At 37.9% G+C, this 26,268-nt stretch overlaps 1 protein-coding gene and 1 pseudogene across 1 annotated transcript in view; both read left to right on the top strand.

Annotated features, from left to right (window-relative positions):
• LOC113118650 (segment polarity protein dishevelled homolog DVL-3-like) overlaps window positions 1-8,070 on the top strand; it is a 29,468-nt gene extending 21,398 nt beyond the window's left edge. The window contains exons 6-15 of the mRNA XM_026287983.1: window positions 547-640; window positions 726-795; window positions 1,330-1,469; window positions 1,546-1,622; window positions 1,715-1,782; window positions 2,632-2,781; window positions 3,487-3,618; window positions 4,554-4,721; window positions 4,825-5,040; window positions 6,772-8,070. Of these exons, the coding sequence (XP_026143768.1) occupies window positions 547-640; window positions 726-795; window positions 1,330-1,469; window positions 1,546-1,622; window positions 1,715-1,782; window positions 2,632-2,781; window positions 3,487-3,618; window positions 4,554-4,721; window positions 4,825-5,040; window positions 6,772-7,148 (1,492 nt within the window). The 3' untranslated portion in view covers window positions 7,149-8,070. The remainder of the gene's footprint in view (window positions 1-546; window positions 641-725; window positions 796-1,329; window positions 1,470-1,545; window positions 1,623-1,714; window positions 1,783-2,631; window positions 2,782-3,486; window positions 3,619-4,553; window positions 4,722-4,824; window positions 5,041-6,771) is intronic.
• Window positions 8,071-10,633: 2,563 nt separating this feature from the next.
• Window positions 10,634-24,476, top strand: LOC113118649 (AP-2 complex subunit mu-B-like; annotated as a pseudogene).
• The last annotated feature ends 1,792 nt before the right edge of the window (window positions 24,477-26,268 follow it).

Genomic DNA, 26,268 nt, shown 5'->3' with positions numbered 1-26,268 from the left:
TTTGTATTACCATGATGAGAATCAAAAGACAGAATGAGCTCGATGGTCCTGAAAATAATGTAAAAATGCCCAAAAACCATAAGGGTCCAAAGTATTTTTGCATAAAGATAATAAAATCTATGACATCTGCCCCATCGTGATCAATGACAGTGTGAACTATACTGGTATTTTTCACATGTAAAGAGGCCAATCTTAACAGAGGTCATCTGAATATGGACATTATAAAGTTATATGTACAAAAAGATCCAGTATAATTGTTAGAATCAGAGATATGTTTGAACATGTTAATTGTAGCTTATGGCTCCTCATGAAGATGACTTAATGTACACTCAGATCACATGCTCTGGAAAGTCAACACAAAGCAAGGTTTTCCATGCTCTGATACACTACTACACTAATGCAGACGATTGGCTGGTAAGCATCACATGACTCTCCTGACCAATCAGAGCAGAGACGACTGTAATGTGCATTATATGTGCACAAAAGCCACTTCCAGGCTGAATATGATGTTCTGAAGATTGTGTGTCATCTGTGATGCTGCTACAGGTTCAGCAGCTCCACGGAGCAGAGCACATCGTCACGTCTCATGAGACGCCATCGCCGCCGCAGACGGAAACCCAAAGCACCCAGGATGGAGCGGGTGAGAGTCCAGATAAACCTCATGACTATCAGTGTTTATATCAGTGTGTCCTCATCTCTCGCTCTCTTTCTCTCGATCTCTCCAGTCCTCATCGTTCAGCAGCATCACTGACTCCACCATGTCTCTGAACATCATCACTGTCACATTAAACATGGGTGAGTATGTGCGCATGTCTATCTGTGTGTCTGCTGCTGAACATGCACAACTCTGTTAACATTCTTTATTTGATCAAAAATAGAGTAAAAACAGTAATACTGTGAAACATTTTAATTTATTTTCAAATGTAATTTATTCCTGTGATCAAAGCCGAATTTTTAGCATCGTTACTTCAGTCTTAAGTGTCACATGATCCTTCAGAAATCATTTTAATATGCTGATTGGCTGCTGGAAACTGTGCTAATCTTTGATAAACTAAAGGCTTAAATACAGCAGTTATTTGATTTTTTTGTAGCATTATAAAGGTCTCTACTGTCACTTCTGATCAGTTTAATGCATCCTTGCTGAATAAAAGTATTAACTGCTTGAAACCCAAGATTCAATCACACAAAATCTTTACCAGAGACTGTTTAATAATAAAAAACCTGAAAGTGGGGATTTTTTTTTTTTTTACATTTTAACAAAAGTTTCATTTTAAAATGTTGCATTCTCATATTACTTCATTTTGTTTTTCTCTCTCCGTCTTACTATAGAGAAGTATAATTTCCTGGGCATCAGTATAGTCGGCCAGAGTAATGAGAGGGGCGATGGAGGAATCTACATCGGCTCCATCATGAAGGGTGGTGCAGTGGCTGCTGACGGACGCATTGAGCCTGGGGACATGCTTCTGCAGGTCTGTTTTATACTGTAAGATATTCCTGATCATGCCGGCTGTTTGTGATTTCTAAGAGTTGCTTGTTTTGTTGTAGGTCAACGATATCAACTTTGAGAACATGAGTAACGATGATGCAGTGAGGGTGCTGCGAGAGATCGTCCATAAACCTGGGTAAGAAGTGGACGTGGTGATGTCCCGTTATAGACTAAACGAGATTTATATAAGCACTGATGATTTTTTTTGCTGTATGTTTACATTTACAGACCCATCACACTGACTGTGGCCAAATGTTGGGATCCAAACCCTCGTAGCTGTTTCACCCTCCCACGAAGTAAGAGAGCTGCTGCGTTACAGTGCATTAAAGAATCAAAAGGATATCACCCTGAGGCTATCCAAGATGTAGATGAGGAGTTTGTTTCTTCGTCAGATTTGGAGAAATGTAGCATTGCATCACTTGTTCACCAATGGATGCTCTGTAGTGAATGGGTTTGGGGAGTCCAAACAGCAGATGAAAACATCACAATAATCCACAAGTAATCCACACCACTCCAGTCCATCAGTTAATGTCTTTTAAAGTGAAAAGCTGCGTGTTTGTAAGAAAAAATACATATTTAAGATTGCACTCCTATCCATGCTATATTGCTTTCTCCAGTGAAAACATCTTGTTCAAGCTCTGAAAACAGTCCAAAAAATTCTAAACAAATATATCAGTGGATTAAGATGTGAGAGGGAATGGACTTTTTCACTTAAGGATGTGTCATTATGGATTATGGACTTGAATTTTGGCCAACTGTGATGGTTTAAAGTTAAAATGTCCAAAGATGCAGCTTTTCACTTCACGAGACTTTAAAAGATGAACTGGTGTGGATTACTTGTGGATTATTGTGATGTTTTTATCTACTGTTTGGACTCTCATTCTGACGGCACCCATTCATTGCAGAGGATCCACTGCTAAGCAATTGGTTTAATGTTGAATTTCTCAGATGAAGAAACAACTTGGATAGCCTCAGGTTGAGTAAATGTAATTTCTGGGTGGAACTATTCTTTTAAACATGAAGTGCTGTTCACAACCATTTCACTCTCACAATTAAAATTAAACCATTTTCTTTGACCGTTTTCGACCTCTTTGGTAGCATCTGAAGTGACCAGGCACCTGTTTGCTCCCCCTGTGTTTGTTCAGGTGAGCCGATCCGTCCCATAGACCCTGCTGCCTGGGTGTCTCACACTGCCGCTATGACGGGGGCGTACCCAGTGTACGGTATGAGCCCTTCCATGAGCACAATCACCTCCACCAGCTCCTCCATCACAAGCTCCATTCCAGAGACTGAGCGTAAGTGTTTATCCATCCACCCTTCCCATAATCCACCTCTGCTGTGCACACGCTGTCTGTCACCAGAGGAGGACTTCATCTGCCAACCCACTGCTTACTGTGCTGTGACCGTAGCCTTTACCAACTGAGTGTGTCAAATTAAAATCAAAGATTTGTGAGTAGTTATGAACAAAATATATTCAGTAAATTATACACTGAACAAAGACTATACATAAAAAGAAGTACACTTTAGAATACGTTTACATATAATTGTACATAAAATAAGAAAATCCATTTCTATGAACTGAAAGAAATGTTTACATATAACTCCATGTTATTTACAATTAAAAAAATGAATATAGTTTCAATTTGTATTAGTGTGCCTTAGTATGTTAACTCAACACAACTGTACAGCTTTAAAGCATGTAAAATGAATTACAAATAAATTATTTAAATGCACTTTTTTATTTGACATTATTACTAAGAGCACTTAAGTGTTAAGAGAGTCATGGAAGTGTACTTTTAAGATGTAAAGTACACTACAAGTGCAATTAAGCGCACCTCTTTTTCACCGGGGAAATCAGATTGATTTGTGATGTTTGAGAAATCAGAAACTCCTCCTAGATCAGTTGAGGATGTCTACATCTTGATGTTCAGAGCACGTGTTTGTAGTTGACTCACATCTATAGACTGCCGTGCACCATCTCGCTGTGCTTCACTCTGCAGGGTTCGAGGATTTCCATCTGTCCATCCACAGCGACATGGCAGCAGTCGCCAAAGCAATGGCATCTTCAGAGTCAGGCCTGGAGGTGCGGGACCGAATGTGGCTGAAGATCACCATCCCCAACGCCTTCATAGGTAAACCTGTGGCCTCTCTCTTAACATTTCACTTTAGCATGAAGTCAAAATGCCACCAAAAGGGATAAACAGGTCTTTTTTTTTTATATCTATGATCTCATGTTTGATGTTTCATCATTGTCAGTATCTATCCATTTAAACATGTGTGACTGCATTGAATGTACACTTGTAGTGTGTTTCAAATCTTGAAAGTATATTTTTGTAAAAACTGTAATATAATATATAATAATAATTGAATAAAAAGCTGCTTATGGGCACTTAAAAAGAGAAACACACACTTAAGTACACTTTTTTAAAATGTTTTACTTTAAAGATGGAATCCTTGTGTTGTCCTTCTTTAACTACTGTTAATACTATGTGTTAAGTATGTTTAATAATCTTTTGCTTTAAAGAAGTACACTTATTTTGATGTGTTGATAGCATACTAAACTAACGTGTACTTGATCATAATTTTACTGTAATGTGATATTGGATATTACAATTAAAAGATAATTTACAGTATTTTAAATATACTTAAATTCAACTTTATCATTACTATATAATGTATAATTGCGAATATATTTACTACTTACTACCTACTTAAGTGGGCTAAAAAGCACTCTTTAGTTTAAAAAAACTGCATTTAGTATAAATTATTAAAACTATTTAATACATTTTAATTTAAATAGCACACAAATGTATTATACTCAGTTCACTCAAGTATATTCTTATAAAGTCAAATTCAAAATAGTTATTATTTCCATAATAAGTACTCTTTTCTAAAGGCTACTTCTTTTTCACAAGGGTGAATTTACAACCACTTTAGCATTTGATTTTATTGGTAACAGTCATTATTGTTTTAAATAATAATTAGTTTCAGAGAATTTATTGAATTGAAGTTGGATGGGGATATTCCGCTAGTGTCTTCAGAAGTAAAATATTGGTTTTCCTCTCAGGTTCAGATGTGGTGGATTGGCTCTTTCATCACGTCGAGGGCTTTACTGACAGACGGGAGGCACGCAAATACGCCAGCAACCTGCTCAAAGCTGGCTACATCCGGCACACTGTCAACAAGATCACCTTCTCTGAACAGTGCTATTACATCTTTGGTGACGTGTGCGGCAGTGAGTTCCTCCACTTCTCCCCACTCTTTCACACTGAAGCATCTTTTATTTATTCATTTGGAGTGAACCCTCTTCCCTCCTGTTTGTTCCTCTTCTGTCTCAGATATGGCCAGTCTCTCCTTGCATGATCATGATGGTTCTAGTGGGGCGTCTGACCAGGACACTCTGGCTCCGTTGCCTCACCCTGGTGTAGCTCCCTGGCCGCTCACGTTCCCCTATCAGTACCCGATCCCTCACCCGTACAACCCCCACCCTGTGCACGACCCCAGCTACAGCTTCAGTGCGGGGGGCGGCAGTGCTGGCAGCCCGCACAGCGAAGGTGAGACTGCGTTCCATCAGGGACAGAAATTAACCAGGGGCTTGAGGCATAAATGCCACCGCAATTAACAATAATGCCCTCCAAATTCAGGATATGGGGGCAAAAACTGCACCTGCCCAATTAAATAGAACTATTATGATTACATTGCAATTAAGACGTATGGCGTTACATTTAGTTCTGCTCAGCATCAGCATATTAGAATGATTTCTGACTGATCACGTGACGCCGAAGACCGGAGTAATGATGCTGAAAATTTAGCTTTGCATCCAAGGAATACATTTTAAAATAACCTTTTAAAAGAGATACTAAAAATTAAATATTAAAGAATTTCACAGATTTTTTGCAATCAATCATAGCAAGAACTAAATAGGTCCATCTCTTCCAAACGGGCCAGGGACGGCTGAACGAACCGGAGCGATCACACTAGATAAACGAACACGGCTTTGGGGGTCAAACGCTTAAATGTTATAAGTTGAGATTAACAATAAATATTTTAACTGCTATTATGTAAAAGGAATTCTGCTGTAAAAAAGCAGCATATTTGTTTAAAGTGTTTGCAAAACAAATGTTATTGCACTTTTGTTCATATAGCAGTAGGGGTATGACGGTTAGTATATAACCGTGAGACCGGCGGTTATACTTGAACACCGTCATTAGAACTCTATTACCGCCAAAACCATGTCATTAAAATATTTTTTACAAACATTTTTTATCAAAAATTATTTTCATTTTTTAGATAGGATCATAAGATGCGCAATATATCGGGAGACATGGTTTTTACCACTTAATGAAGTTTTGTAAATCGTCAGACATGATATTTACCACTTCATTAAATTTTGCTTTGTAGAAAACCTTTCTTAAAAACGAATTTCGTTTTGAACAAATTTTATCTTAATTTTAATAAATGTTTCATCAACCAATTGCATGTATTTTAATAAATAAAAAGCAAATATAGCAGACAATGATAACCGTGACATGGAAGCGCTAGCGCGCCGCGTTCACTTGCACTGCACTGTGAACTAGAGCGCATCTCATCATAAATTAAACTCAGCGTAGGCCTATGCCTCATACATTAGCATTAAATACCTTTGCTGCATCCTTTCTAGAACAGACAATGGCTTTTTTTTTTTTTTTTGCAGCTCGCATCAGCAAAGCATTGCATCGCCATAGACCGCAAAACAGTCAGTCAGCTAATCAGCGGATGGCGGGCGGGTGCGGCTTTGAAATTTGCTCAAAATACTTTGGCGGGGATGATGAGTTTTGTGACAGATCTCCTAAACGGAGGTCTGAAATCTGTGCCCCTTAATTTACCGATCAGAGCGCGCGCTGACACGGAGTTAACCCGCTATCTCCAAGATCAACCAATTGACTCTACGGCAGATCCACTAGCATGGGGGCGAGACAACATGAAACAAAATGAAACACGCTATCCGCTCCTCCAATTTGTGCATAATGCGATTAATCACAGAAAAACATGTGATAAATATTTTAATGGTTGCACAGCACTTATATGTACACACACTCACTCACAATGGTAAAGAAAAATGCCCAGGAGATCACTCCCAGGGGCTAATATCACCCCTTAATGCCTCTTTCTGATCCTGTGGTCAGCTTCTCTCCCTTTATTATATCTGATCCGATGACAAGGTGAAAACATTGAAAAGTGCCCAAAGAATTAGACTTAAACAGGAAGTCTCACTTTTCTTGTCCTTTCTTTCATTTCGCTCACAGGCAGTCGAAGCAGTGGCTCGAATCGAAGCGGCAGTAAGAATGACACAAACGCAGCGGCTGGAACGCAGGAGTCTGGAGGCCGATCTGGCAGTGGCAGCGAGTCCGAGAAAAGAGAGAAGGCTCCCAGCGAGTGCTCTGCAGCGCCCCCTAGTGAACACAGCGTGCGTAGCTCACACACCATCCGCAGCGTCCAGAGCCTGGTGTGTGCAGCGCCCGGCCTCCCTCCACAGCCACAAACACAGCCACTCGTAACAGCAGCGCCGGGCTCTCCTCCAGAACGAGACCTGGCCTCGGTGCCGCCCGAACTCACAGCCTCGCGCCAATCTTTCCGCATGGCCATGGGAAACCCCAGTGAGTTCTTCGTCGACGTCATGTGATGCTCTTCAGGTTACCCCGAGGGTCAGCTCACGTGCTCAAGGCACTGTGAAATCAAGAAAAAAAGATGAGGAGGAAGACAAAAAAGAGATGCATTGAGTCTGAGTGTCCCTCCTAATGTCCCTCCTGTGTCCTGTGGCTTGCACTTTCTTCAGTGAAGAAGACTGGAACAGATCACGTATCCCATCATGCCCTTAGAGACCCGAGGTCTCTGATTTAAGGAGACTCTGTGCGATGCAGTGATGAAGGTGATTGCTTGCTGGCTTTTGTGTACTTTGTATGTACTTTACCTGCGTTTTTTTTAAATTTTGTCCTCTGACTGGTTTATTAACCTCAAGAAATGTTTTTCAATCAAAGATGAACTAAATTAAGAGTGAGAGAAATAACCATGATATGAGAAGGAAGTGAGGACCTTTTGCTTTTTAAGGATGAAAAAATCGTCTTTCATGATTTTTAAAAAAGACAAGCACTATCAAAAGATAGATTCTTTGGAAATTATTTTATATCTTTGGCTTTAATTTTCTGCTAAGAATGGTGGAGAGTGATAGAGAAAAAGAGAGAGATTTTAAGTTTACATACAGGACTTTTCAATGTTTCAATGTTATCAGCACTCCTAAAGCAACCTAAAGATGCACTATTATTATTATTATATGATGGAGACTCTCTCACTCTTCCTCAAACAACACAGTACTTAATATGTTAATGTCTGTCATCATTAACCATCAGCACTCTGCTTCATTTTTTCTCTGTAAACCTTTTTTTTTTTTCTCAGATGCATTTATCACATTTTGAATTATTGGAAACAGATAGTATTGAATGGTTCAATTTAATACTCGCTGTACACTGTTTTACAACAAAACAAAACAAATTGTTTTATTTATAAATATAGTTTATTGCCTAAACACTGAGTGTGCATCTTTTCTAGTTTTTGTGTTGAAAAGAAAATCAGTTGTGCAGAAGCACAAGTGCAAATTGAATGTGACGTCTTCGGACACTTAAATGCATGTTAATTACAGTTACATTTAAATACAGTTTTAATTTATGTTAAATGCAATTAGTTATTTCATAATTACAGACAACAAGTACACTTTAATCTCTGAAATATGATTAAAGTGTACTACAGGATGTGCTGAAAAGCATTTATAGTAAACTAAAATATATTTTAATGTTTTTTTCTATTGAAACGTATGTAATATGGTTAACACATTAAAATAAGTGTGCTTCTTTAAAGCATGCCAAAATATTATTAAAACGGGTTAAAAATATACTTCAATATAAACTTTTATTTATTTGACATACAGGTGCATCTCAATCTATTAGAATGTTGTGGAAAAAATCATTTATTTCAGTATTTCAACTCAAACTGTGAAACTCGTGTATTAAATAAATTCAGTGCACACAGACTGAAGTAGTTTAAGTCTTTGGTTCTTTAATTGTGATGATTTTGGCTCACATTTAACAAAAACCCACCAATTCACGATCTCAACAAATAAGAATACTTCATGAGACCAATAAAAAAAGAAACATATTTTAGTGAACTGTTTGCCTTCTGGAAAGTATGTTCATTTACTGTACATGTACTCAATACTTGGTAGGGGCTGCTTTTGCTTTAATTACTGCCTCAATTCGGCATGGCATGGATGTGATCAGAGTGCTGTATCCAAGCATTTTAACAGAAAGTTGAGTGGAAGAAAAAAGTGAATTACTGAAATAAATGAACTTTACCACAACATTCTAATTTATTGAGATGCACCTGTACATTAGAAAGTGCACTTTTAAAAGTGTACAGGAGTGTTAAGAAACAAGAAAGTGTACTCTCTTTAAATGCACTTAGGTGGAGTTTTTGTATGAAGTACAAGTGCAAATTAAATTCTTTTTCACAAGAAACACTAGGGAATTTATATATGTGCTTGGGGGAAGTCAAAGCTTATTTGCACTCATGCTCCATTTAAAGTGGTAGAAAATGATGGGTGAATTTATTTCTGTTTTATTCTCATAAAGAAAGATTTCACACACTGATTCTGACAGTCTGCCAGCGTTTAAGGGAGAAGAATATATTTCATTTTCTTTGGCTCTTAGAAGAGCTATTCTATGATTTATATTTCCACTGTATCAAAGCTAGATCTAGGTACAAACCATAATTTATATACAACTCAGACTGAACACATGATGAATGCTTCACACTTTATATATATATATAAAAAAACAACCTTAAAAAAGTAAGTTTAGCACGTAACCTGTCCTGTACTCTCAGTCTGCATCCTTTGTGCTGTGCTGCAGACATAAATCATGCTGCTGGTTGAAGAGACTGTTGTGACTACATCATCATTCAACAATAGAATTGGTGAAAAATACCATAAACTTCCATTATAGGGCTTTTTTGACATTTTTTTGGGTGTAATAGCTTTTCAACTAACACTTAAGCACTGGATTCTCCAGTCCTCCACCAGTGTGATTTACTGAAATGTTTACTGAAATATTTAAGACGGATATTTATAGTCATGATCTGTAACTCTTCATTTGACAAGATGAAGCATCATCAATTGCTCAAGTGAAAAATCATCCAAAAATCCATCAACACACATCTGGAGTAAAATCTACTCCAACAGTCTTCAAGTTTATTTCTACAACATTTTTTATATTCATTGAGCACTTTACTATGACACAAACATTTTATGCATTTTTACAACAGAGAAAATGAAGTTGTATGACTTTAATAAAGATAGTCTCATTCATTATAGAAAAAAATAATATAATACACTGAATGTAAAGTTTTTTCTTAATTGTATGTTATTTACAATTACATGAAAATTAAGCCATCGCAGTTTAAATGTACTTTATATGCAGTTAGTTCAACTGTACAGTGCTTTTTTGAAGCACTTAAGTACATCTTTATGTGTAATATATATTTTTACTTTGGAATTTAGTACATTTAAGATATAATACATGTAATTAATGTGAAGTAAAAAATAATATTGGGTAACAAATTACAGTTCATTGTAATCAAGCAAAATGTGTTCTTTATGTTAGTCAACACATCAAATTAAGTTATTTAAAATCCAAAACCTTTAGTTTGACATTATTGAAATGCTCGTTTTAAAAGAGTATTTAATTGTTTAAAAATACCATGACGGTGTACTCTCCTTAAGTACACTTAGTGGAATTTTTTATTATTACTCTTTACCTAAACACGTAACGTTATATAAAAGCACAGTCTGTGTCTGTGTAGCATTTTGTTTTTGTTTGTTATCTGCTACTAAAGGCTTACCTACATCTCGAATAATACATGTAAAGTGTCGCAATGACCTTATTTTCTTCCGCAGAGGTTGTCAAACCAAGTTGAGTTCAGCAAATAACAGCACCTCTGTTAAAACGGATTCTGTCTATGGGTCGTGAACTATGGGCCTGAACGATTCGGCTTTCGTTTTCTGATCCATTTGGCTTTCGATACGAAGCCAACGTTTGCGCGTGCACGAGCGTGCGCGAGCGTGCGCGTGTCAGCTGACTGCTGCAGAGGGCGGGAGCAGCGGCGACATCTTGGATTTTTGAGTGAACGGTGACCACAACCTAAAACACCGAATACGCGGAATAACACGGAGCTTCTGTCAGAGCCGGACACAGCTGCCTCTGTTGATCCGGTCGTGGCCGGTCCGGAGTGACACAGAGACTGACACACCGAGGTGAGTGAAGGAATCCACCGACGAGTCAGTCGTGACAGCCGAGCCGGGCTAGTTATAGTTAACGTTAGCTTAAAAAGCTAACCAGCTGGACGCGGGTTCTTCACGTTACATTCACTGATGGAAATGTGTTACATTAATAACATTGAGAATTTGGCATTCGATAAATAAATAAAACATAATTTAATACGCTTAAAACCGTGATGTCTTTGCATTTGAATGGAAAAAGCTGCGGCTACCGCCACATAACGTTAACGTTACTGTCAACGATTTCGGTGCATTTCGGACAACTGTTTTAAATTAAAAAAAAAATCTGTTTTATTTATACGTCGATATAGTAAACAAACAGCATGTATTTCAAGATATTAGTGTGGTTTTGAGGCGAGTCGCAGTGGACATGAAGGATCACGAGAAATGACATGTTCATTAATCATCATATTCATCATGTTTTATGGATATTCATTTCATATTTCATATTCATTTTGATATTTAGACGGCTTGTAGATATCACTTGTCACTATATCTCTCAATAATATGTCTTAGTAAGACAATATTTAAATGCTTAATTTTATATTTATATCTCGTTTGCTTTTTGGTTTGTTTTTTATTGTGGTCGCCAAACGACACAGTGACGATTGATAATCAATAATTACTATGGATAATCAAGTAAACTTAAGTTGCTTGGCTTGGTTTTAAATATCATTAAATATTTTACAGCAAAAAGACATACATCATAACCTGAAAGGTGGACGTTTTTACAGTTGAGTTTATTTATAATAAAAGGCATTTACTTGCTAAAAAAGCATAAACTCACTCTGTTGACTGACTCAAGAATGTAAATTGTGTACAACCGTTTTGTTCATGTTGACAATTTAGAAGGATAATCAAATATAATGCTACAGTAGCCCTTAAGCATTCAACCATCAGAACAGACATAAATGAGTTTGAAGGCAGGATTGGTTAATAATTAGTGTGTTTTTCTGCAGTCTTGAAGCGTTATACAGGTAGTTTACTCAAAAGCTAATACAAATTTTAATTGGTTACTCATCCTTCCAATAAATACATATTTTAAAGTGAATACAAATAATGCGTGCTAATAATTTGTCCCAATGTGTCTGTCACAGATCATTTACTCTTAATGAAAGAATATTTGGTGTGGTCTGCACATTTAATTTGCGTGTTTTTTGTTTTGTTTTATTGATTTTTCTTTTTTTCTTTTTTTCTTGATTTCTGTGAGGTCTATTTTTAGTGTAAGACTAACAGGAGCAGGGTATTTTATGGAAAATCTCCACGTGCTTTCAGCATCTTTGTGGTTGTGCATTTTAATCTCTTGTCTTGTTAAGCTTCTAAGGCAGTTTATTTTTTTATTTTTTTACATTTTCAACAGATCACCCTGAAAATATATATATTTTTAAAGTCAAAGCTATTGACCGTAATACAGCGATTAAAAAATAAGAATTTAAACTATTTAAATTCAATGCAAAAATGTTTCATGGTGTGTAGATTAGGGTTGTGCTAAATAGAGTTGCAAAGGGTTGGAAAATTTCTGGAAACTTTCCAAAAATCCCTGGAATATTTCAAAAATTCTGAAAAGTTTCCAAAATATCTGGAATATTTCTGCAACCATAATGCCAAATAGAGAATAGTGTGACTGATGCCTCTGACGATAACAAGACTATTGTTATTATTAGTAGTAGTAGACGTCTGTGACAGAAAAATGCATTAAAAAGAATTCAATGGAGTAACTAAAATCTAACTATAATCTCACAGGAACCTACATTTTTTCACATCAACTTCAAATTTGGGACATAACTTATTTAGTCATAAGGCTTTAATTTTATACCAATTTTAGTGTAAAACCTATAACGTTTTGATAAATAAATAAAAAAATCCACTTTTGCAATAATTTGCTGATTTTCTTCTTTAAAAAGAGACCAACCTTAGCTCTGTGTTCCTAAATTGTGTTCATAAATGACAACAATTTAAGTTTGTCTAGTGCAATTTCATGCCTATTTAAAAAAAAAAAAAATGTCGGGTGACCGTTAAGGAGTTAAAGTCTTTGTCCTTATTTTTTTGATGAGTTCTCCATCCAGTGGCTTACAGCTTGGCTCCGCCTCTTTCTTCAGTTTTCCATCATGGCCAGTGAACACTGAGTGAGACCAGCACCATGATCGGAGGACTCTTCATCTACAATCACAAGGGCGAGGTGCTGATCTCCCGGGTCTACCGGGATGACATCGGGTAAGTCCGTGAAATGTGAGGTTGTGGAGAAGTTGGGCTCTGATTGCTTCAACAGGAGGTAGATCCAGGTTATATCATCAAGGGTACATGTCCTTCATGTTCATGCATATCAAGTTTTCATGATGTGTCGGTGTGATTTCTTTTCCTCCTTTTATTCACCCTGTCAGATCTGATTGTTTCATTTGATTGTGTAGGGATAAATGTCCTGACCCGACATTTTTTTTTTTTTTATGTGTGACCCAGTTCCATCTTCATCTTCAGCTTGGGTGTTAAGAGAAACAGGAGTGTGGAACACAATCAAGATCAATTTTAGATCACTGTTAGAATTTTAGAATGAATGTTAGGCCTCTGATTTCGTGGAAGTTCCTTTTTTGGGAGATCCAGGAATCCTTTAAACCACAGAGATGGTCTGTTCAGAGAAGGGTTGCTATGGATACAGTGGGTCTGTACACCGCTGCCAGCTCATACTGTCGCAGTGTGTGTGTGTGTGTGTGTGTTCACGCAGGCGTGCAGCGCTTTATGAGAAAGAGATCATTAGATGAAGTCGCAGTGCGTGTGCATGATGAGTGTGCTTGGAGGAAAGGGAACTCTGGGAAGAAGACCGCATTTAATGTCATCATGAAATTAAAGCCCTCCGTGTCTACAGTTCATTTGTGTATATGTTTAACATTTTTTGACCTTGTAATGTTAAATCAGAATGTCATAAAAAATGCCTCTCTGGAGAACGTATACAGGTCTTTTCAAATAATTTAGCACATGCCATGCACATGTGGCCCGCACCATATACTGAATTAAAAAAAACATACAAGCACGCACTTTGGCAGAATTAAATTCAAATAGTCATCAACAGCCATTAGTTAAGGTAAAATTGCGCATCAGAATAAACAAATTAGTTTTTTAAGGGAGACAAAAAGAAATGTGAAAAATGCCAGCGAATGAACATGTACAAACAAGAATAGTCGCAGTATCAGTATTGGAGAAGTGCTGGATTTTCGGTTTGCCCCGCAACTCACTTGAAGAAGTTCAGGCAAATAGAAACACCATATACTACGTAGCAATCATTAATTGAAGAAATGTGGCAAAACATCTCTGGAGAGAACCTCATATTGTTAAATGCAAAAGTGCTTTCCATATTTGGATCAACATAGGCTACATTTGTGAATGCACATTTTCGGAATTTTCTGAGGTCATGCTCCCATGTGCGTCTTAAAGACTGCATCTTAAAGCCTCTGTTAAACTTTCCGCAAGTCCGCTATGGACCGCTAGGTAGGCGTGATGTAAAAATCGTCATCGGAGAGTGTGTGCCAAGGCTTTGAGCAGACGACAGCGCGGACAGATGCGTGTGGTTATAGGCTTCAAAAGCACAATTGCACATGTGTAGACAGTGAAGTGTGAAGATGCTCATTGCTACTCAAACCTGGTTAATCCGTCAATAAAAGAATATAAAGGCAGTCAGATGTGCAATAATTCTGGGCAATTGTTTGTTAACATGTTTGTTGCAGAGCGGACCATCAGCCTGCGCATTCGGAAGTATAAATGGAAGAAGTATGCGTCCGCGCTGGCCGTTTAAGTGTCCGGATTGCTCATGCGGAAAGTATAACACAGGCGTTACAATCGCAACTTCTTTGTGCCGTTACTCCTTTCGAGCTGAATCTCACGTAATTGGTTAGCTCCCGACAGCATCAGGTGTTTTATTTATGGGGAGTAGAATTATTTATTTCAATGAATGTAATAGATTAGATATCATAATATTTAGGCTATGATATTATAAATCAGGTTTGTTTGTATTGGTGACGTAATATGTAAATTATATGCGTGCGGCCCGCGAGACTTGCACTTGGACCATAGTGCGGCCCGGTGGAAAAAAAGGTTAAGAACCACTGATCTAACTGTTATGTTTGGGATAAATCCACACCAGTCTCACACCATCTTGATGGTGTTTCTGCAGGAGGAATGCAGTGGATGCGTTCCGTGTGAATGTGATCCACGCTCGCCAGCAGGTGCGCTCACCCGTCACCAACATCGCCCGCACCAGCTTCTTCCACGTCAAGCGCTCCAACATCTGGCTGGCTGCCGTTACCAAGCAGAATGTCAACGCAGCCATGGTGTTTGAGTTCCTCTATAAGATGTGTGACGTCATGGCGGCCTATTTCGGCAAGATCAGCGAGGAGAACATCAAGAACAACTTTGTGTTGATCTACGAGCTTCTCGATGGTATGAGAACTTGCCTTTACTGAATTATCTTTAAATTATAGATACAGTAAAAAGAAATTTGCCTGATTGTTGCTTGACGTAACATTGATTATACTGCAGTTGAGTTTTCTCTTCAGCTCCAGACGGTCCCACAGCTGTTGTGCTGTTGTTTTTTTAGGTTTTGATTTTTATGAAATGTCGATGAGAAAATCAAAACCTAAAGAAAATACTGCACAGACAGACAGACATCTCCTCTGCTCTCTGAGATGGATGCTGTTAATATACAAGTGAAGTCACCTTTATTTGTATAGCACTTTATACAGTACAGACTGTTTCAAAGCAGCTTCACAGTAATAAACAGGAAAATAACGCTCAGTTTTGCACAGTTAATCAGTTATGAAACTAATTTACTTTCAGCTATAAAGCAGCTTTACAGAACTGCCTTGACTGACTATAATGCCCCATAAATTTAGAAACCCTTGTGATACCTGACATTTAAGACTCTTGATGAGCACAATTTTCTTTATTGAAGATGCTGACAACATTGTTTTTAAGCTGTAGTTTGCATCCCTTCCATATAAAACCTCACTTTACAGACACTGTACAATGGACAGAAGCAATTTGATGGTTGGGAAGCTCTATAAAAGTCTTTTGCTTGAACAACATTATTTGTAATTTAATTTAAATGCTATACAATTACATTTAATTTAAATCATATGTATACATTACATTTAATTAAAACAATGTAATAACTTTAATAAATATTATCTAAAATATAAAAAATATTATTGAACTCCCTAAAATATATACATTTTAAAATGTATAATTGTTTATTATAGAGTTTTATATTATATGTTTCTTCATAATATATATTAAAGTGGGGTTAAGATTTTTTTTTTTTTTTTTCTGGTAAAAAAAAAGTATTTTGAATGCATTTGTTTTGTTAAGAGTACACCAGTATATAAGATGACCTCAACACTAATAGACATGAACCACAAGTTCAAAACCAAATCTTTTTTGACTTTATTGATTCTGTAGCACTTCTATATACTGCTTTATTAGTTCAACACATAGTCATAGTTGTTCTCTTTTCCCTTACTATAGAGATCCTGGATTTTGGGTACCCCCAGAACTCTGAGACTGGAGCCTTGAAGACCTTCATTACTCAACAGGGTATTAAGAGCCAGGTGCGTTCTGAATGAAACGCCAGCATTTGGTCCATTAGGTTTTCTAATATGTTGAATGCTTTATGAAAATGGACAGTTAATGTACCTATAACAGAAGTGTTGGAATCTGATTTTATGGAGCACAGCCTTTATTGAAGCATGTGGAAACTGAACTGTGTGTTAATGTTTTTGTCACCTTCATCTTCACATCACTGCTCACCACGTGCCTGATGACCTGTAACTCACTGCCTCCAGCATCATGTAAGCACAGCTGTACTCACACAGTCATAGAGTGCTGCGGTGATGATGTTTTTTGTAGGCCAGCCATCCCTCGATGAAGACCCAATAGGATTTTCTTTCCCCTTGACTTTTGATGTTTTAGGTTCATTTCAGAAAATTAGTTGAAGGATTTCCACCAAAAAGGATTTATGATTCTTACATGTTTTGGTGATCATGATAATCTTCATGATAGTCTTCAGGAATTTAACAAATAAATCTAAATTGACCTAAAACGCCTAATTTAAACACGTGTCTACGTCACTGTGTGGGAAGATTTGCATAACACCGCCCAAATGAATATGCAAGGAAAGATGGTGTAACTTTTATTCTTGATGTGGTATAGTTGCTGCCACTATGTCGCAGAGATGCTGTTTCCAAATATGGCAAGGGGCGTAACGTTTCAGTCACACGCTTGAGGTATTCAACCAATCACAACACACTGGATAGCTGGCCAATCACAGCACACCGCGCTTTTCAGAACGATGAGCTTTGTAAACAATGGACACAATTTCTAAAAAGAGGATAAACAATAATGTATGATATGTGAACAATGGTTTTTTTTTTTTTTTTTTTACCTTAAAACCGCATAAACACATTGCAATACACCAAATACACAAAATAATGCTTTTTTTTTTTTTTTTTTTTTTTAGCCGTTATGACCCCTTTAACTCGTTGTCCTACAAATACAGCATCCCTGAAGCACTCTATACCTCACTTTTATATTTTCACAAAGCTTTACATGACAAAGTAACTTGCTTGTTGTTTAGTGGTGCTCATGTTTCTCTCACACTCTACGTTTTTGGTTCTTCTCAGACGAAAGAGGAGCAGTCTCAGATTACCAGTCAGGTCACCGGACAGATCGGCTGGAGACGTGAGGGCATCAAATATCGCCGCAATGAACTCTTCCTGGATGTGCTGGAAAGTGTGAACTTGCTGATGTCTCCGCAGGGTGAGCCTTACTGTCCTCTACTGGCTGAGAGTTACAGTACCACATGGAGATCATTACTTTGCATTGAAACTTCATGTAGCGGTGTTTTCAGTGCGTCTGTGTGTGTGCAGGTCAGGTGTTGAGTGCACATGTCTCAGGGCGTGTGGTGATGAAGAGCTATCTGAGTGGAATGCCTGAGTGCAAGTTTGGCATGAACGACAAGATTGTCATGACAAGCAGGGCAAAGGTGGCACGACTGATGACTCGGGCAAAAGGTGAGTTGGATGACACTGAAATGGAAATGTGAGAGCCTCTGTGATAAATAAATCATTGAAGATTGTTTATGCTTCTTACTAATTTACTAATTGCCATTTAAGCACTCATCCTAAGGCCATTAAGTTATTTAACTTATCGCCTTCATATATATATATATATATATATATATATAATTTTTTTTGTTCTGTCAAACGATTTATCTCATCCAAAATAAGTATTTGTTTACATGTTATATGTATGTGTGCTGTGTACATTTATTATGTTCACATAAATACACACATGCATGTGTATATATTTTAGAAATATGTTATGTTTATGTATTAAATAAGTGTAATTATAATATGAATCACAGGAATATAAATATATACATATAAATATTTTCAAAATATATGCTGTATGTGTGTATTTATATATACATAATAAATGCATAACAAACACATACATATTAATATAAATTAATTTAGCACAATATTTTTTTTTAATAAAGGGGTTATGAAATGGATAATCAAAATGGCATTAATATTTACACATGTAAGGTGTTACTCTACATTTAAAGAATCATGCAAGTTTCATACCTCGAAGCAAACTCCAGTTTAAAATGAGTTTTCTGAAACGCCAGGAATTGAAATCACTCCAGTTGTGATGTCATGATTTTCCTCTACATGCCCTCTAACAGTCATATGCAAATCAAGGAGGTTTGCTCTTGAAACTCATGTCTGTGTTTTAATCACTGGTTCATTTCAGTGTGACTCTGGTTCAAACATATATGACTATATTATAGCGCTGGCCGTCTTAAACATCAGAATAGACATCACACATGCTGTGCATGGATACAGTGCAGTGATGTTTGGCACTCGTTTACTTTTGTTTTTGAAAGAGGTTACTCCACTCAGTGAAAGATTGTATGGAATATTGTAATTTTTATTTTTTTTAACAAATATTTTAACTTTTTTTTTAAAGAAAAAACTGATAACTGTATAAGCTAAATTCCAGAAACATAATATAAAGATCTAAAAAAGCATTTTATTAGGGCTGCATCCGCTGATTACAGAAGTGGCTTTACTGACACGATGCACATTAAATATCGCATGTAATTTAACGTGCAGCCCTACATTTTATGACCCCTTTAAATTTAATCTAGCATCAGCATTTGTATGACTATCTCAGAAACCCCCTGCAGTTCCATCACAAACCCCTAGAGGTTCACAAACACACGGTAAATGGAATTGACAAGTGGCATATTAGTGACACGGTTGGTCATATTTTTGAATCTCTCCCCTATAACTCCCATCATATAAGAACTTCTCACAGTAAAGTCAATTCCTGATCATTTAAGTCAGGGGTAGGCAAGTTCAGTCCTAAAGAGCCACAGTTCTGCAGAATTGAGCTCCAAGCCTGAAAAAAAAAAAAAACTCACCTACCGGTAGACTTACCATAGTACTCCTGAAGACATTGATGAGCTTGTTCAGGTGTGTTTGAGTAGGGTTAAAGCTGAACTCTGCAGGACTCTGGCTCTCTAGGACCAAATTTGCCTAAATCCTGATTTAAGTCCTGTTAAATGTTAAAATCCATCACATTGTAAAAGTAAAATGGGTTGTAAATGCCAGACCACAGTGACTTTAAAAATGGAGTAGTTTTGATTTGTATAACATCCCCCTCGGCTTCAAATGTAAGGCCTTATGAGCAGACCAGTTGGACACAATATTACAGGAAGTCTCACATGGAGCGAATTCATTCCTCCTGGCCTTTTCTGTGTTCTGTAACATCCTGTCTCGCAGTCTCACTCTCCCCCTGCTGCATTTTGTGCTAGAAGGTATATGAATCTTTACAGAGGAATGTTGGATTCGCCCTTTATTTTTTCCATTTTCTTCTGTTGATTTGTGTGCCTCTCTCCTGCTGGACTTCAGTGAGTTGGGGGGCAGGTAGCGTAACTCTCACTCCTGACGTCACCTGATCTATCACCTTCACTCTGTCCTGTCTTAGCCATTTGTCCGCTGTCTTCGTGTCATGCCATCAAACGTTTCAATAAAGATGATCTTTTTGCATGGGATGACACTGCCGTTGCCTCCTGATGTGAGGTGCTTAGCAGCTCTTGGTAAAGGATTGTAGCGTTTTCTTCAGTTTATTTGTCTCGTCTCATACAAAGTCTGTCCCCTGTCTTGTTTTACTCAAAAGCCTCTTACCTGAATGAACTAATAGACTCATTAGAGTCTGTGTTAAAGTGATCTTCTCTTGTGACCCCTCAAGCACCTGCCCCCCTCAGCTTTGACCACAACATAATGCTAGTCACTTAAATCTAGTATCTAAACCACATCCCTCTTACAGAACTTCCCATGCAGTTTTGTTGTGGTCGCCGTGCTAAAAACAAACATCCTTCCCAACATAATGACAGTATAGCAGGATGTTCTTGTGCATCATGGGTAACCGAGGTAGGCGGTATCCCAGTCTTGCACAATTTAATAATTATATTTACTGCAATATGCTCTACCATTCAAAAGTTTGGAGTCGGTATAATTTTAAAATAAATTAATATTTTGATTTAGCAAAGATGCATTCATTAATTTGGCAATAAAGGCATTCATAATGATAAAAAAGATTTCTGTTTCAAATAAATGGCATTTTGAACTTTTGAATTTTATATGCATCAAATTAATCTTAAAAAATGTATCCAAAAAAATTTGAAACCTGTTTTTAATATTTATTAAGAAAAGTTTCTTAAGCAGCAAAACAACATGTTAACATGATTTCTATTCTTGGTTTTCTCTATTTCACAAAATTGCTGCATTTTTGTTTTGGTGAACACAAGACTTCTTACTAAAAAAATTGCAGACAACAAAACTTTTGAACCAAAGTGCAGTTGTTGATGGAAATTAAAAATGGCTTAGATATTAAATGAGATGTTTTGCATAACTGACTGAATGACAGTTATTTGGAACTTTGACATCTAGTCAAAAATAATTTTGTAACAAATTAATATGTCAGACGTTATTTTGCAACACAAGCAGAAATTTTACTAAACTGTAACTGAATAAGCAACATTCACAGCTGTTGTAAAATAGCTATTAAACTTCACATATCAGTTAGAATCTTAATGTGTCAAGTTGCGAGGTTGCTTGACAATCGTTAACTAGGTGAAGCCTGCTTTGTGTTGTGCCTAACAAGTCTTTCCTTTCCTTGTTCAGGACACATCAAGCTTTGTGTTTTCGCATCAGTTCATGTTTCTTCATCACTCTCATGTGTAAATGCATAAAAAGCCCTTCCCACTGATGTAGCAATCTAAATACATCCTGCGTTATACATCACAATCTTTCCCAGTTGACCATTTTCTGCCGTCACACCCCTGATGAGTGATGTGTGTTCGGTCTCTCTGCAGTCTCTGCTCATGCTTCATTGTTTCCTCATCGTTTCTCTCCTCTGTGTCCCCTGCTGCAGTGGGAAACAGTCCATTGCGATCGATGACTGCACGTTCCATCAGTGTGTCCGTCTCAGCAAGTTTGACTCGGAGCGCAGTATCAGCTTCATCCCTCCTGATGGAGAGTATGAGCTCATGAGGTCAGTGAAGAGCATGTGTGTGTGACTGCATACGAGTGTGTCCCACAGCACCATGACAGTGTCCTTGTCTCAGGTACCGCACCACTAAAGACATCATCCTCCCCTTCCGCGTCATCCCATTGGTCCGTGAGGTGGGCCGCACCAAGCTGGAGGTGAAGGTGGTGATCAAGTCCAACTTCAAGCCTTCCCTGCTGGCACAGAAGATAGAGGTGAGACTGACAGCAGAAATAACATTCATTATTCTCAAAGTGCATAATTGGTTTTATGTATTGAAGTATAAATCGTGTGTTTCTACAGGTGCGCATTCCTACTCCACTCAACACCAGTGGGGTTCAAGTTATCTGTATGAAGGGAAAAGCCAAGTACAAAGCCAGTGAGAACGCCATTGTTTGGAAGTACGGCTTGATTTTACTGTACAAGTTTATTATCTTCATTTGTGGTTTCATCAGTTTTGGCCATTCAAAAACAGAGGATTGAGGATTTCATTAAACAAAATTTGCTTCATACTTTTTTAAGACTATTACTAACTTATGCTCCCATTGTCATGGAAAACCTGGGAATAGCGTGGTTTACATTTGTAATTTCAAGGACTGTTTGTTAAAAACTACAGAAAGTTTTTTAGTTTTTATTTTGTGTATCCATGCATTCCAAATACTCCACCCATCAATACGAATACCTCATCCATCCATCATCCATCTGTATCTTTCCATCCATCCAAATACTCCATCTATCCATCCATAATACCTCTGTCAATCCATCTGTCATTCCAAATACTTTGTCTATCCATCCAAAATATCAGGATGTTTTTGCCTTTTTGGAGACAATTTTACAATAATAAATACTCACTTAAAACTGTAAATTCCAAGGATTGGAACTTAACATACAAATGCAAATATTTCTCAGAATTCTCTTTAAAGTTGAGATGAAACAGAAGTAGTAGTATTTTTTTCTTTTAAATATTCTGCTAATTTTTGACTCTTTTTGTATTTTTATTTTTTTTTGTAGGATCAAGCGAATGGCTGGTATGAAGGAATCTCAGATCAGTGCCGAGATCGAGCTGCTTCCCACTAATGACAAAAAGAAGTGGGCTCGCCCACCCATCTCCATGAACTTTGAGGTCAGCCTGAAGCCCCCAACCTCTTTCACACATGTAGACAACTTCTTCTTTAGGCTGTTCTGCAGCTTTTCTTTTTTTTTTTTTTTCTCAGCATGGTCTCTAAACTGGACGGATATTTAAAAAAGTTATTTTAAGTGCCATGTATTTATGCTGATACAGTAGTATACCAGGTTTCTCTGAGATTTTCTTTAGATGCTTGGTGCAGTCTAATGCAATCTTTGTTTTCTTTTTCTTTTGTTTTTCAGGTACCATTTGCTCCATCAGGACTGAAAGTGCGCTACCTGAAGGTCTTCGAGCCAAAGCTCAATTACAGCGATCACGATGTCATCAAATGGGTGCGTTACATCGGTCGCAGCGGCATCTATGAGACCCGCTGCTAACAGCAGCCCTTCTGTGAGGAGGGGGAGAGACACAGATGAATAAATGGGTGGGACGAACAGAGGACGAAGAGAATGGAGTTATTCATTGTCTCGCTCTCCCCTCCCTTCCTCAACTTTTTATATGGGGCTCTGTTCACACCGAAAACATCAACTAAGGGAGACCCAAAAAGAACATCCAAAACATCATGAATTCAAACAAATGTGCCCTTCAGAATAAAACACACAGATTATCTGCAATGATGGAAATTGTTTATCGTCCCTCCAGAATTTCACTTGCTATAGGTAAACCCCCATTCGTTTCTCCTTTCTAATTCTTCCACAACATGCATTCCAGACCCAGTCCCTATTAAATCCCAGCTAATATGAGGCTCGGGCCCCTTTTCAAGCCGGTGATTAGCGCTGAATCAGTGTGGCCATTTCTGGCTCCTAAATCCCTATCTGCTAACCTGGACCCTGAAAACATACACCTTCATGTGTCGTTTTTGTAGAGTATCAGTTGGGTATCGTCCACACTCTTGTTCTCAGTGAATTAGTGTAAACGTTAAGCCAGTGGCCCGCAATGTTTTTCAGCATATCTTTTCAGTGTCCATCCAGAGTTTTATGTACGCTGATGTTACCATTTTGATTTTGACTCAGTTTTTTTGTTGTCTCAATATAAAATAATTTCTCGATGTGACCAAAACGAGGTGTGAGGACGTTTGAATTAAAGCAACAAATTGTACTAAAGCTTAAGTCCAGCTGTCTGTGTGCATGCATATATGCTACTATATACACTGTTACAAAACCACCACACCGATTGGTGTCATATAGTGACTGATGCGTATGTGTGTGAGTCAGGGGTCCCCAACATCTCTCAGGGACTTTACATTTGTGCACTTAACCTTCTTTCCATGTCACACTTTAACTTTCATCCTCGTTCACCACTTTGTTTACTTGACTGAAGTTTACCGGATGAGTTTGTCGAGTGCACTGCGTCAGTCTTTGCATCAGCGAAATCTCTCCCTGCATTTCAACACGTCTCCTGGGATTAGTTTGAAGGCAAATGCAACTTCAAAAAGACGCATTTCACTAAACACTTAAGAGAGGGGCTAGAATATTAGGGAGAACCTTTTCTAAACCTCTTTCCTTAGTCCAGATCTAAGGCAGGAGATTTTGGAGATGTCAAAACATATAAGCCATGTCTGCCTTTAAGGTCTTGAACACCGTGCTCGCTCCTTTCATGTGCATATAAACTCTCCACTCTGTGGAAGGCGCTGGAGGATTTATCTTAATGCGAAGGCATTTTGGATGCCTACTATGCTTGTGCTATCTACGTTACGTTTTCAGGCAACACTACAAACTTGACCCTGCAGATATAAGTGTGCATCTTCTTGAACACTTGTGTCATAACACTTACACCGTCTGACCTCAGTATGTTTCAGCTCTGAGAGATGATGAGGCTCCTTTTGCTGTGTATCGTCTTCATTTGGTAACTCTGTGACTGTTGTCTTAATCCTAATAAAATCAGTTACTCTAAACAGAGTTGGTGGTTTTGTTTCATATTATATAAACATTTTATGCCATTTTAAAGTTGGTATCTTTTAGCTTTTTATCTAAATCTGTTGGATAACTGACTAAAAAGACTTAAAACTAACTGTTCCAAACAAGCGTTTGGAGGTTTTATCTGGACTCTTCGTTTACTATGAGCAGAGCTCTTTTTAAATGTTGTGTGAATGTTTCTCTGGATTGGTTTATATTGGCTGCAGTGTACTGTAATCCTGTAGATGGAAGCATTTAATCAAACTGGCCAAAATGCTAGATACATGAACACAAGAATGTGTAGAACCTAGTGAATTATGGGTGTTGAATTATCTGGGGAGAAAAAAAGAAATGACGTGGATACTACGTCAAACCACCAAAATCCACTGGATGAGTGAGACTTCTAACTGAAAAGCCTTTTTGCTTCATAGTTCAATGGCTTTGTTTAGCACATAAAGTAAGAGAGCTTCAGACGAACGTAACAAGAGCTCTGCATAACACCAATTGGTGGCACAGAACAAACTCTTACTTCAAAATGAACCATTAGAAGCAGTAAAGTTTATCAAAAAAAAATTGTTGCCGGTCGTGGGCAAAGTTAGTTTTAAAAGTAATGCATTAAACTAGTGTGTAACTGCATTACTTGGTTACTTTTTATGGAAAGTAATGTGTTGCATTACTTTTGTGTTCCCTTTTCTCATCTAGGCTGGGCTTGTTTGTTAAAAAAAAAAAACAACAACACTCATTTCCTCGTCATTCCAAACCTGATTTTCTTTCTTCTGTGGAACACTGAGAAAACATTTTTTTGGGGGGAGGTCAAAACTGTTTGATTTCAAAATATCTTCTTTTGTGTTTCACAGAAGAAATAAAATGCATGCAGGTTTTCATTTTTGGATGAACTATTCCTTTAGTTTTTTCAATGGTTGGTATTTGAGAAGATCACGTGCTCTTGTCATTGCTGCATAGAATGGCTCTACAAAATACAAGATAAATCTGTTTTCTCTTGAGTTTTATTGCTTTGACATAAGCCACACAAGGGAAAAAATCAGTAAATGAGACGATTAGGAATGCATACAAGCACGTTTGTGGGTTCGGTTGGTTGCTGGTGGTCTGATTTTGCTCCACCGTTCTAGCTGGTTGGGAAAGGTTTGGAGCTCTTTTGGAGGGACGGGGTGTTTGTGTGGGAAGTCACTCATTAGCGCGAGTATTTAGGCTGATGTCATGGCCAATCATCAAGTGGGTGCAGGAGCCAGAGGACCTACTGATGGATCGATGGCCAATTAAACTCTCATCTCTCAGGGCCCCTGAAAGAGAATCTCCTGTCCCGCTAGTCTTTTTCTCCTCCGTCCTTCCGTCTCCCTCTCCCTTTCTTTTTTGCTCGTTCCCAGAGTGAGTGACAGGGAAGGGTCGAGCAGCCCCCGGTTCCGCAGTCACCTGGAGTGCAGCCAAAGCCTGGGCCTCCAGCCAAATTCAAAACCACTCGCAAAAGATATGAGGCTGCCTTTCACGTGCCCTTCTCCAAATCCATGTTTCTCTCTGCTTCAGGAATGCCATACTTTATGTTAATGCAGCGTTGTTATTGCTGTTCGAATGACACTGACTGACAACCAAGCATCGGCTCGCTGAATACTGACATGATTGCCTTCTGTAGAGCTGGATTCAACTCGTTTTGTAATCGATGAACTTTGGAACATTGATGCTAAAACAACACTGAGATGAATAATGACACTATTATCTTCCACAGAGCTGCTTTACAGCTGTGTAGCTGCTTTTAAAACAATCTGTAAAGTGCTGTATA

The sequence above is a fragment of the Carassius auratus genome, chromosome 18 (assembly GCF_003368295.1).
Source record: "Carassius auratus strain Wakin chromosome 18, ASM336829v1, whole genome shotgun sequence".
Lineage (NCBI taxonomy): Eukaryota > Metazoa > Chordata > Actinopteri > Cypriniformes > Cyprinidae > Carassius > Carassius auratus.
This window is presented reverse-complemented; position numbering and strand designations above follow the sequence as displayed.